The 11,645-nt window shown below is 56.6% G+C and overlaps 1 protein-coding gene across 1 annotated transcript; it reads right to left on the reverse strand.

Annotated features, from left to right (window-relative positions):
• Position 1: 1 nt before the first annotated feature.
• Positions 2 to 5,978, reverse strand: KCNK15 (potassium two pore domain channel subfamily K member 15). Its single transcript, XM_027070178.2, has 2 exons — positions 5,612 to 5,978; positions 2 to 1,720 (listed from the first exon to the last, which is right to left on the reverse strand). The coding sequence occupies exons 1-2, from the start codon at positions 5,892 to 5,894 to the stop codon at positions 1,011 to 1,013; spliced, it is 993 nt and encodes a 330-aa protein (XP_026925979.1). The 5' UTR covers positions 5,895 to 5,978; the 3' UTR covers positions 2 to 1,010.
• Between the last annotated feature and the right edge of the window lie 5,667 nt (positions 5,979 to 11,645).

Genomic DNA, 11,645 nt, shown 5'->3' on the forward strand with positions numbered 1-11,645 from the left:
GCTCGCTCTGCTTTGTGTTGAGAGTTCTATCTGGGAAGCCACGGGTAGTTGGTGTTTGAGGAAGCCGAGCGCTGCAGGATGCCACGGACACCTTAGGGGGCAGGGTGCATCCCAGGAACCCTTTTCCAGAGATGCAGGGGGTGGGGGTGGGGGGTGGGGACACGATTCCAGCTGAACTCAGTCATTACAGATGTGGAAACTGAGGCCCAGGTAGGGGATGACATTCCCCAAGGTCACGCTGAGGGCAGTTGGCAGGACCCAGATCTCACGGCTTCCAGAAGAGGGGTCTTCCCACAGCATTTGACTGCGTCCAGGTGCTCCAGTGATGTGGTGGGTGTCAACAAGGCCCTCCTCGTCCTCGGATGGCGCTCGCCAAGGACAAAGAACATGGTGGGGGGGGGGGGGGTCGGGCGGAGGGTGTGTTTCATTCACACAGGGGTCAATTCCACTCTACACATTGAGCAAGAGGATGAGCGATCGTTTAAATAGTGCAGATTTGTCCGCCCCTCCACTCGGGGACAGGAGCTGTTTCCCTTCAGTGCATCCGATCCCCATGCCTCTCCTGGTGTGAGCAGCTGGCCTCACTGCCTGCCTCCCAGGGTTGAAAGTCCCGCATTTTCCCTTACAACACGGAAAACCTGCCTCCTCTCTCAGCGGAGAAACAGCCACCTGTTTCCACTCGGGAGGGCTAGCTGATGACATGGGCCTGTGGAGAGCCTCTCCTGGGTGGCTGCTGTGGCCGCGCCTTCCTAAAACAGTTCGGACCACGGGGATTTGCACCTACAGGACGTGCTTGTGCTTAAGGTGTGGCTTTAATGGATTTTTGGAGAGGAGGGAGGGGCTGGCCACAGAAGGGAAAGACACACTGCTCGTGGCAGAAGACGGCCCTGAGGCCACAGCCCCTCTACCCTCTCCAAGCTCTGGGGAGCATGCCCTGACAGGTGACCCTAGCCCCTCCTGTTCCCTCGACCTCCCCCAACCCCCACCCTCCGGGGCCCGGGACAGGGCTGTCAGATGGACTTCCGCCGGGCCGGGGGCCTGCCCACCGTGCCGCCGCCCACAGCCCCAGGGCTCGAGGGGGGTGAGAAGGCCAGGTTGTCGCGGGCCCCCAGCTGCAGCCGGTGCACGCGGGACGAGATGGAAGCGGAGCCCCCGGCGCGGGCAGGGCAGCGGGGCGGAGGGCGGCCGCGGCTCTCGGGCGCCCCCAGGCGGAGCGGGCTGGCGCGGCGGGTGGCGCGCTCGGGCGCGTCGGTGCTGGCCGCCAGAAAGCGCAGGACCACGAGGTTGAGGAAGGCGCCGATGACCGTGAGCCCCAGGAGGATGTAGAGGAAGCTGAAGGCCACGTAGGGCGGCTTCCTCTGAAGCGCCTCGTCGCTCTGCAGCGCCACGAAGTCACCGAAGCCGATGGTGGTGAGGGTGATGAAGCAGTAGTAGTAGGCGTGGAAGAAGGTCCAGCCCTCGAAGTGCGCGAAGGCGGCGGCCCCGAGGGCCAGGGTGGCGGCGCACACCAGCAGCCCGGCCACCACCATGTTCTCGGTGGACACGCGCGGCCGCCGCAGGCCCAGGCAGCGCTTGGCCGCCAGCAGGAGGCGCCGCACCAGCGCGTTCAGGCGCTCGCCCAGGCTCTGGAAGGTGACCAGCGTCAGGGGGATGCCCAGGAGCGCATAGAACATGCAGAAGACCTTGCCCGAGTCCGTGCCCGGCGCGGCGTGGCCGTACCCTGCAGGGAGAGCGGAGGGGAGGGGTGGTGAGCACCGGCCGCAGCCGCCCTGTCCGGGCTCCCTCCCCTGCCCCCCGGAGCCTGCGCAGCGTCTTGAATTGCTGCTTCTAACTAGGTCATTCCCCGCCTTTGAAACCTTGTGTGGCTATCCCTAACCGCCCCAAATTGTAAACAACCCAGCGTCCCTCGGCTGGGGAACGCGTAAACAACCTGCGGTACGCACGTACAATGCAATTCCGTTCCGGAACAGAAAGGAATGAACTGGGGTTACCTGCGCCAACAAAGGATGGGTCTCAGCTGCATTACGGTTAGCGAAAGAAGCCAAGCGCAAAAGACTACACACTCCATGGTTCCATTGAAATGGCATTCTGGAAACATTCTGGCAAAACCATGGGGACAGAGAGCAGATCTGCGGTCGCCAGTCGTTGTGGTTGGAGGAGGGGGTTAACCAGAAAGGGGCATGACAAATTTGGGGGCGATGGGAGCCTGCTAAGTCTCGGTGGTGGCTGCAGGACAGGTCCTCACCCGTGAGAATTCGCCGAGGGCTGCTACACTGAAAAATGTGTGTTTCACCGTGTGTGAAGTATGCCTTGATTTAAACATCAAGCAAAATCTTCCATGGTGCCCCAGGACCCACAGGGTAAAGCACCTACCACTTCTCACTTGGTGTCGGAGCTCCTTGGTGATATGACTCCCCCTACCACCCCGCACCTGTCCAGCCCCACCCTGTGTTGTTCCCCCAACCAGCATTCCCACCTCCACATGCCTCTTCTCATGGTTTTTTTCCTCCCCTTGATAGCCCTTTCCCTGCTGCCCTAGTCCACGACTTCCCACATCCTGCTCCAAGCCAGCCCTCGCTAAGCACTTCTTCAGTCTGAAGCAGTAATTCTTCATCAGGTCCCCTCGACTGCTGTCGGGGACCTACACACGAGTGGGCCTCCTGGAGTCCTGGACCACCATGCCATCCCCAGGGACCGAGCATTCCTGGAGAGAGGAGCGAAAGCTTTTAGGGTATTCTCAAAGAGGCCCATAACCCAGGAAAAGTGCAAAGAAGGTGCCCCCTCTAGCAAATGGACACCATCTGCCAAAATGTAAATACACAAACGCTTGGCCCGTGCATTTCCACAGTTAGGAAGTTAGTCCTCCAAAATACATGTGTGCGCAAAGTGAGGTGTGCATGGGGGGCATCAGGGAAGCATTGTCGCTCGTGGTGAAAACTAGGCAACCTAAGTGTCCATCGGTAGGGGCCTGGTGAAATAAATCATGGTGCCAACCAAATGACAGAGCCCTACGCAGCAATGGTTCCGACCAAGGGTCATTTTGTCCCTGAGGGGGCCATCTGGCAATGTCTGGAGACATTTTGGGTGTCACAACTGGGATGGTTGTGTGCTCCTGGCGTCTTGTGGGTAGAGGCCAGGGACGCTGAACATCCTGTGATGCACAGGCCAGCCCTCCCTCCACAACAGAGTTGTCCGGTCCGATGTGTGAGTAGTGCTGGGGTTGAGAAATGCTGCTATACGGCCAAGAAAAAGATGACACAGCTTTTTAGGGATTGATTTTTTAAAAATCGCCAAAATATATTAAGTGAAAAAAGAAAGTGCGAGACAAAACAGTGTGTATAACCTAATGTCTATATATGTGTGTGTGTTAAAGGAATACACAGGTAGAGAATATATGTGGAAGGATGCACAAAAAACCAGTAACTATATTTGACTCAGGGAAAGAGATTTATGGGTTGAGGGACAGGGTGAGAGGGAGACTTCCTTTTCATTCTCTACCCTTTTGTGTATGCTGCGTGCACACATCATTTATTCAGAATATCGACACAATACATGTTATTAAAGATCTGTGGCTCCACATCCACATTTCTATTGCATGGCCCCATCAGTTTGCCCCCTATCTGTTTTTGGGGGGAGCTCCGCCCACGAGACTGTGAGCTCCTTGAGGCCAGAGACCACGCCAATCACTTCTGTGTGTCCCTAGTCACCAGTGCCCTGCACAGAGCCTGACACAGACAAAAGGCCCAATGAAAGTTTAATATCGATAATGCTCATCATCAATAATCAAATCAAACTGAAGGGGGTGCTGGGTGCGACACAGGGGAACCTTTTTAGCAGTAAGATGCGAAGCAGCGCTGTTTCCAGCTGGTTGGGGCTAGGTCAGGCTTTGACAGAGTGAAACGAACAATGATAATAACTAAACATGCTAGGCACTCTACACAGATTATTTTATTTTACCCTCCTAATTACTGTATGCAATATTAGTCTCCCCTTTTTGCAGACAAGGTAACTAGGCTCAGAGCAAGGAAGCTGCCCAAACATCACAGGGCCTGAGCCATTAACCACTCTCCTCCATTGTGCCTCAGTGCCTCTTGCAGAGCTCTAGCTCCTGGGTTCTGGCGCTGGGCTCTCTGCAAGGCTGGCTTTTGCAGCCGGGACCACACAGCCCCAGCTGGCGCCCCCAGGTGGCCGGAAAAGGCAAAGCTCCAGCTGTTTCCAAACTGGGTCCCTTTCCCCGCCCCCCCTCCCGGCCCCCAAGGTGCCAGTGAGGAACAGCCCACAGAAAAGGCCAAAACCAGCTGTGAGCCTTCCAGATAACATGGGGGAGGGCAGAAAAGGTGGATGGGGTCCCACACCACTGGGCATGGCAACAGAGAGTGTCTTGGGCTGAGCCTGGGTAGGGAAGCAGGGGTGCCCATGTTCACAGGAGGGGTCATAATGGGCTGAGTGGGAGCTGGGCCCACAGCTGGCAAACAATGAATTGTTATATTGTTATTATGACCAATTAATAGTGCCTATTTAGCCTCAGGCACCTTGCCAAGCATTTTACACACTTGACCTCATTTAAACCTGGCAACCACCCAGCGAGGTAGCAAGCACTGCATTTGCAGTCGAGAAAACCAGGGCTCCGGGAGGTACGTTCAATTGCCAGAGAAGACAGACAGGAGGCAGCAGAGATGAGAACGGAACTCTGGGCTATGTAATTGCAGAACTCGGGCTTTTAACCCACAGCTCACATTCGTTCGCCAAGAGCATTAGGAAAAAACTTTCTCCAAAGCTCAGGCTTCCACAGTGGTGATCCAAGCTCTAGGGGGTGCCTGGACATCCACAGCTGGGGCCTGGGAAGCAGCGGACACCCAGCCTGGAGCCCTGCAGAACCTGCTTCTCTCCTTTCCTGCTTCCCCAGGCTTCTGCTCAGCAGGTACCAGCCAGACGGTAGCCATGGCAACGACTGACGGTCCAGATGCTGCAGAGAAACTGCTCTGGATCCCCGAGGGTGAGGTCCAAAGCTTGTGGTAATCATTCATTCCTTCAACAAATATTTATTGAGTGTCTACTATGCGCTCGGCTGGGTACACTGCAGTGACTAAGACAGACTAGATCCCATTGTCATGGAGTAACGGCATAATAATTATAATACAAAAATCAATCTCTCTCTCTTTTTTAGTGCTTTGTATGTGTCATGCCCTGCGCTAAAACTTTCTGCACACATTATCTCCTTGGCAATAATTATCTCGGTACAGCCCTGAGATAGGGCCTATTAGCAGCCCTATTTTACAAAGGAGAAAACTGAGGCTCAGAGAGGTTAAGCAACTTGTCTGAGGTCACACAGCTAGTGTGATGCAGCCAGGCAAGGAAGCCTCCGTCTCCAGCCACTCGCGCTTCGCCCCGCTCCACCTGTCTCCCGGCCCCTGGAGGCTTCCCCCGAGCACTCCCGCGTGCCACCTCTGGGCGAACTTGAGCTCCCGACTCCTCCCAGCCCCGCCCGCGTGGGACGCCGTCCCCTTTCGGCGGAGGGCGGCTGAAACGACTGGTCCACAGCCACCGGGCCCGGGCAGGGGCAGAGGAGGGGTTCGAGCCCGGGGCGGGGGGCGCCGCGGGGCCCGCTCACCGATGGTGGTGATGACGGTGATGGCGAAGTAGAAGGAGCCGGCGAACTTCCACTGGCGGCCGGCGCGGTGCGGCTCGGCCTGCAGCGCCAGGCGCTCCAGCTCGCGGTAGTCCTCGGCCGAGAAGCGGTACTTCCTCCGGAACTCGCCGCGCTTCTGGGCCAGCAGCCGCTGGCGGCCGCGCTCCGCCTCGGACTCGAGCGCGTCGAAGACCGCGGCGCCCACCAGCAGGTAGGACAGGATGCACAGGATGAGCGCGGCCGTGCGCACGCTCTGCTTCCTCATGGCGGCGCCGCGGGCCCCGCGCCCCGGGCCCGTCCATGCGCCCCGACGGCCGCCCCGCGCTGCGCCCTCCGCCCCGCGCGGCGGGGAGCGGGCTGCGGGCGGCCGGGCGTTGGAGCGGGGAGCTGGGGTGGGGGGGGCGGAGGCGGGGCCTCGGTGGGGGGGGGGCGAGGAGGACCGAGAGGACTCCTCCTGCCGCCCCGCCCCCTGCCAACACCTGCCTTTGTTTACCCAACGGCGCAGGTGTCTGCCAACGGTGACGGCTGGAGCAAAGCGCCCAAAGCCCGGCCGTGCAGATGTCCCATCCACCACTGTGGTTCTGTGACCTCGGGCCAGTCATTCACTCGTTCATTCAGTCAGTCAGTCATCCATCAGATCTTTACTGAGCACCTACTGGTGCAAACAAGCTTCCTGGGGGTAAATAGAGCTGATACTCTAGGAAAGAGGGTTGGCGACAGCACAGACACACGAAGATCATTGAAGACAAGTGTGGGACAGAAGGGAGACAGTTTCGGGGGGGGGGGAGGTGGGCGCCACCAGCTGAGGTGGCGGGACAGGCCTCTCTGAGGAGTGACTGGGGAGGGAGCATCTAGGCAGCCAGTGCAAGTCCTTTAAGCAGAGAAGCAGTGCGGCTGGAACCAGGGGGATGGGGAGCTGGGGGGTGGAGGGGCAGGCAGCAGAAGGAAAACAGGCGATTTCACACAGGGTCTTACAAGTCCTTATGCAGGTCTATTCGTGACAGCTGGAAAGGCTGTAAGCAGGATGCCCACACCAGTGATCTGGTAGACATTTGTATGTTTTTAAATAATTTTTAAAATTTTATTTATTTTGAGATAGCATGAGCTGGGGGTGGGGGGTCAGAGAGAAAGGGAGAGAGAGAATCCGAAGCTGAAATCAAGAGTCAGATGCTTAACGGACTGAGCCACCCAGGCACCCCTCTGATTAGCATTTTTAAAAAAGAGCATCCTGGGGCGCTTGGGTGGCTCAGTCGGTTGGGTGTCCGTCTTTGGCTCGGGTCATGATCTCGCGGTCGGTGAGAGTTTGAGCCCCGCGTCGGGCTCTGTGCTGACAGTTTTAGAGCCTGGAGCCTGCTTCGGATTCTGTGTCTCCCTCTCTCTGCCCCTCCCCTGCTCAAGCTCTGTCTCTGTCTCTCTCAAAAATAAATAAACATTAAAAAAAAAAAAAAGAAAAGAAAAAAGTAAATAAATAAACATTAAAAAGAAAAAAAAGAGCATCCTGGCTGTCCTGTGGAAAAGGGGTGGTGACTAAGAGTGGAGGCCAGTTAGGAGAGTTTCGTAGTCCCCACACGTGGTGGGGGTTGGCCTGGAACAGGGGCAGGGCACTGGAGGTGCAGAGAAGGTGGGGGGCTGGATCTGGGATAGGGTGGTGGGCTGGAGTTGGGCGCACACAGCTATAGCCACATTTCCCAGCCTCCTTTGCACTTAGAACTGCCGCCAATGGAATGTGGGCAGAAGTGACCCCTCCCGGTGCCGCACTCCACCTCTCTTCCCCCACCTGCAGGCTGAATGCAGAGAGGCAAAGGCTTTAGGAGAGAGCACAGCCGCAGGGTGGAAGGGGACTGGGTGCCTGACCACGCAGCCCAAGGCTGCCCCACGCCAGGAGCACCTATTCTGAACTTCTGTTACACTAAGGCCCTGAGCTGTGGGGCCAGCCTGTTACTGCAGCTGGTGTTACCCTGACGCACGGAACAGCAGCACCTGCTGACGGGCTGGATATGGAGGGCAAGGGGGCGTTCCGGATGATCCCTGAGTCTTTCGCCTGACCGGCTGGGTGCTTGGAGAGCCTTCCGTTGACCTCACTCCCTAGGAACCCACTCCTGCCGCCCAGCGCTGAGGTGAGACCCATTCATTTCACTCTGAAATGGGTGGGTCTTCGTGGAGATTCGGGGCGAGCATGGGCAGCCTCTCTTGCAGGTGTCCAGAGCATCTGCATGGCCTGCTGCAGCCTTGGCATGCATCCCCTGTCCCCCCCCACCCCCCATCTCTACTCCAGCAGCCCCGTTGCGGTTTTTTGTTTGTTTCAGGCACACAGAACTTTCAGTTCCTTGCACAAACTCTTGCTTTGCTTGAAACAGTCTTCTCTCCATTACACTCAGCAGCCCACATGTATCGAATGCCTGCCAGGGGCCAGACCCCAGGTGAAGCGCTTGGCAAGTATTCATGCATATCGTCATCACGATCTCCTACGCCGTAGGCCTGGATGGCCGATGCCCTGTTCATCCTCAGCTCCCAGTTCATTGGACATCTCCTTCCCTGACCCCCCCGCGGGCGGCCTTCTCTGTGCCGCCAGAGGCCTCGGAGTTCCTGCCGTCTTCCCTTCTTTCCAGTGCATTGGGATCCTCACATTCCATATCTATGCTCCCCCTGAGGACAGGAATCCTACCTTGGTCCCCTCTCTGTCCTCAGCACCCGGATCTGGCACAGCGCACAGCTGGTGGCTGCAGACAGAGGAGCCACAGCCGCCTATAGAAGTTAAGAGCATGGACTATGCACCGTGACTGCCTGGGTTCATATCCCAGTTCTGCTGCTTACCAGTGTGTGGACCTGGGATGCCTCAGTCTCCCCACCCCCAGTAAAAGGGGTTTGGAAAAGCTCCTATCTCATAAGGTGCTGTGCTCGACAGAATGGCCCCCCAAAGACGCACACATTCTTTCCCTGGCACCTGTAAATAGGTTAGGGTACGTGGCAGAGAGGAGGGGGGCGGTTGCAGGTGGAAGGAAGGTTGCTAATCAGCTGACCTGGAGACGGGAGGTGATCCTGGACAGTCTGGGTGAGCCCGGTGTCCTCAAAAGGGTCCCTACACGTGGACACGGGAGGCAGAAGAGGGACAACCGTTAGAAGAAATTGGCCTGACGTCGCTGGCTTTGAAGATGGAGAAAGGGGCCACAAGCCAAAGAGAGCAGGTGGCTTCTAGAATCTGGTAAAGGCAAGGAAGTTCCTCCCTAGAACCTCCGGAAGGGAATGCAGTGCTGCCAGCATCTCAGTTTCAGCGCAGTTCATCTGTGTGACCCAGGTAGCCCTCCACCCTACGGAAGTGGAAGATGGCATGTTTGTGTTGTTCGAGCCGCCACGTCTGTGACCATTTCTGGGAGCAGCAGCAGGGACGGCTTCACTGATGTGAGCATCGAAGGAGCCCATAAGCCGGAGGCACCCAGAGCAGCATCTGCCCCTGAGGACCATCTGGAAGTGTTAGGCACGGCCTCGGACGTCACAAGTGAGCGAACACCCAGGCCCATAGAGACGTTGTGGCGTGTGCTCTGACTCACTTCTCTTCCTGAGGAGCCAGACCGCGGCTCAGAGACCCAGAAGCAGGATTCTGGCGCTGCAGCCTTATTTGTAGCTTTTCTATTCTTTTTTTATTTTTTATTCAAAAAAATAAAAAAAAATTTTTTTAGTGTTTATTTTTGAGAGAGAGAGACAGAACATGAGCAGGGGAGGGGCAGAGAGAGGGAGACACAGAATCCCAAGCAGGCTCCAGGCTCTGAGCTGTGAGCCCAGAGCCCAATGCGGGGCTTGAACCCACGAACTGCGAGATCATGACCTGAGTCGAGTGGGACGCTTAACCGACTGAGCCACCCAGGCACCCCTGTAACTTTTTTGATTCCTGCCCAGACTTCAGAGGGGCAAGACCCGGGGCCACAGTCTTGGGGGGATGGGGAAGCACCGTGGATTTACAGCCTGAGAAGGGCCTGAGAAGAACTTTCCGGGGACAATTCACGATCCTGGTCATTGACACAGCTGGAGTCAACGAGGCTTGGGTTCAAATTCCAGCTCTTCCACTTTCCCGGTGGGTGAGTGTGGGTAGAACGCTTCTCTGGCCTCGCTTCTCCCATGTGAGAAATGAAAGTGATAATAACGCCCCCTTCATGGGACCGCGTCGAGGATTATAGAAGATGTTGTGTGTCACTTTCCAGGTGCCCAGTAGCAGCTCACTGCTTTTCCTCCCTTTTTACAACTGTCTGCCTGCAGATGTCAGGAATTCTTTTTCTGGAAGTGCATGTGTGTGCCAGGCACATTCTCCCACATTACCGACGGGGCCCTCCCTTTCTAGTGCAGGAAACCATGGCACAGAGAAGATGCCCTGCTTGTCCCATCCTCACAGCCAGGCAGGGGCTGAGCCAGGACTCGAACTCGGGGCTGCGCGGTCCCCAAGGTCATGATCCTTCCAATGCACCATGGTGCTTCGTCAGGCAAGATGCCGCCGGCTTTATCACCGCCCCCCCCCCGCCCGCCCCTATTGCCTCTCTGGATTTCACCTTCCTCTTCTCGAAGATGGAGCTGAGGAGTACTGGCTGGCTGCCTGCCTCCACCGTCATCGTGAGGACCCTGTGACACCCAGCTGGTTTGTCAGATGTGCCCACTGAGGGTGGGTATTATTGGGGCCATGCTGGAGCTGTCTGGCCCCGCCGGGCAGGTGACTGTGCCCTGTGCTTGGCATTTTTGGTTCAGCAGCTCTATTTTAAGCCAGAGGAGGTTAGAGTTTGTGTGTGTGTATTTCTCAGCTTGCAAAACCGTCAGCTGAGCCGTCACCAAAAACAGCAACACTCCGAGGCACCCCCTTCACCTGCCCCCCCACCTGCTCCCCTTCTTCCCACTCTGGGAACTTCAGGGGACCCAGTGATTTTCCTCTGTCCCTTCATGCCGGAGTCCCACGCATGGCCCCTCAGTGAGGCCACTGATCTTCTTCCAGAGCCCCAGGGTTGCCAGCTCTGAGGACAACAAGAAGGGTGATCCCAGTCCCCAGCTGGACCCTGGGTGCCTTTCAGAGCACTTCACATCCCTTATGAATCTAGAACTTTCTGAAAGCTTTGTGAGCCAGGCAGGCCATGCCATTCATGTCAGAGGGAAGACCCAGGATCAGGGAGAGAGAAGGGACTGTCATCCAAGGTGGCACATGGTAGGGCAGTAATCCAGAAAGAACAGGAGTTTCTGAGTGAGTCAGATCTCTGTTCCATCTTGGACAAATGACGTCACTTTTGAGCCTCAGTTTCCTCATCTGTGACATGGGAGTCCCGGTAGTTCTGTACTGGTCCCAGCACATGTGAGTACCCCTTACACCCAATTAATATTGTCTTTTCCTTTTCCACCCCAATTATTCCCCAGGCCTCCTGGGATCTCAAAGGATTGATTTTTATGGTTAGAATATAGTTCAGTAATTTTCCAGAAGCCTGGAGGGCTCAGGCATTTTTCCTGATAAGATCTCTGTCTCTTGTCTCCGCCCTTCAAGAATGGATCATTTGGGCCTCAGGTACCAGCTTCTTGGAGGTGGCAGCTGTGACCTTTCTGCAGCTGGAGGATCATTGAGGGATCTGGGCTGCAAGATGTTAAAAGCTGCCTCTCGCTAATTTAAAGAAGGTTATAGGTAGGATTTGGGGATCTTGCAGAATCTTCCAGGCACTGGTTCGAGGGGCCCAGAGAGATGGAACCTACCGGAAACACCATAGCTGTACCCAGTGTGTGTTGGGGAGGGGGGGGCCACCATTGTCCCTAGGCTGATGCAGATACTGGTCAGGGGACAAGTGGCAGCTGAGCATGACCCTGTCCCTGACTGTCGGGACCCGCCAGAGCTGCTCAAAGGACTCCTGACACGGAGCCTGCGGCCATTCGGTCGGAGCCATTGGGAGTTTGGGCTAGTGGAGATATTAAAACTTTTGTTCTGGTTATTAATTTTAAAAACCAACTGACGGGGGTGGGACACTGCCTGGCTCAGTCAGTAAAATGCTCAACTCGATGT

Source organism: Acinonyx jubatus, chromosome A3, assembly GCF_027475565.1.
Source record: "Acinonyx jubatus isolate Ajub_Pintada_27869175 chromosome A3, VMU_Ajub_asm_v1.0, whole genome shotgun sequence".
NCBI classification, from domain to species: Eukaryota; Metazoa; Chordata; class Mammalia; order Carnivora; family Felidae; genus Acinonyx; species Acinonyx jubatus.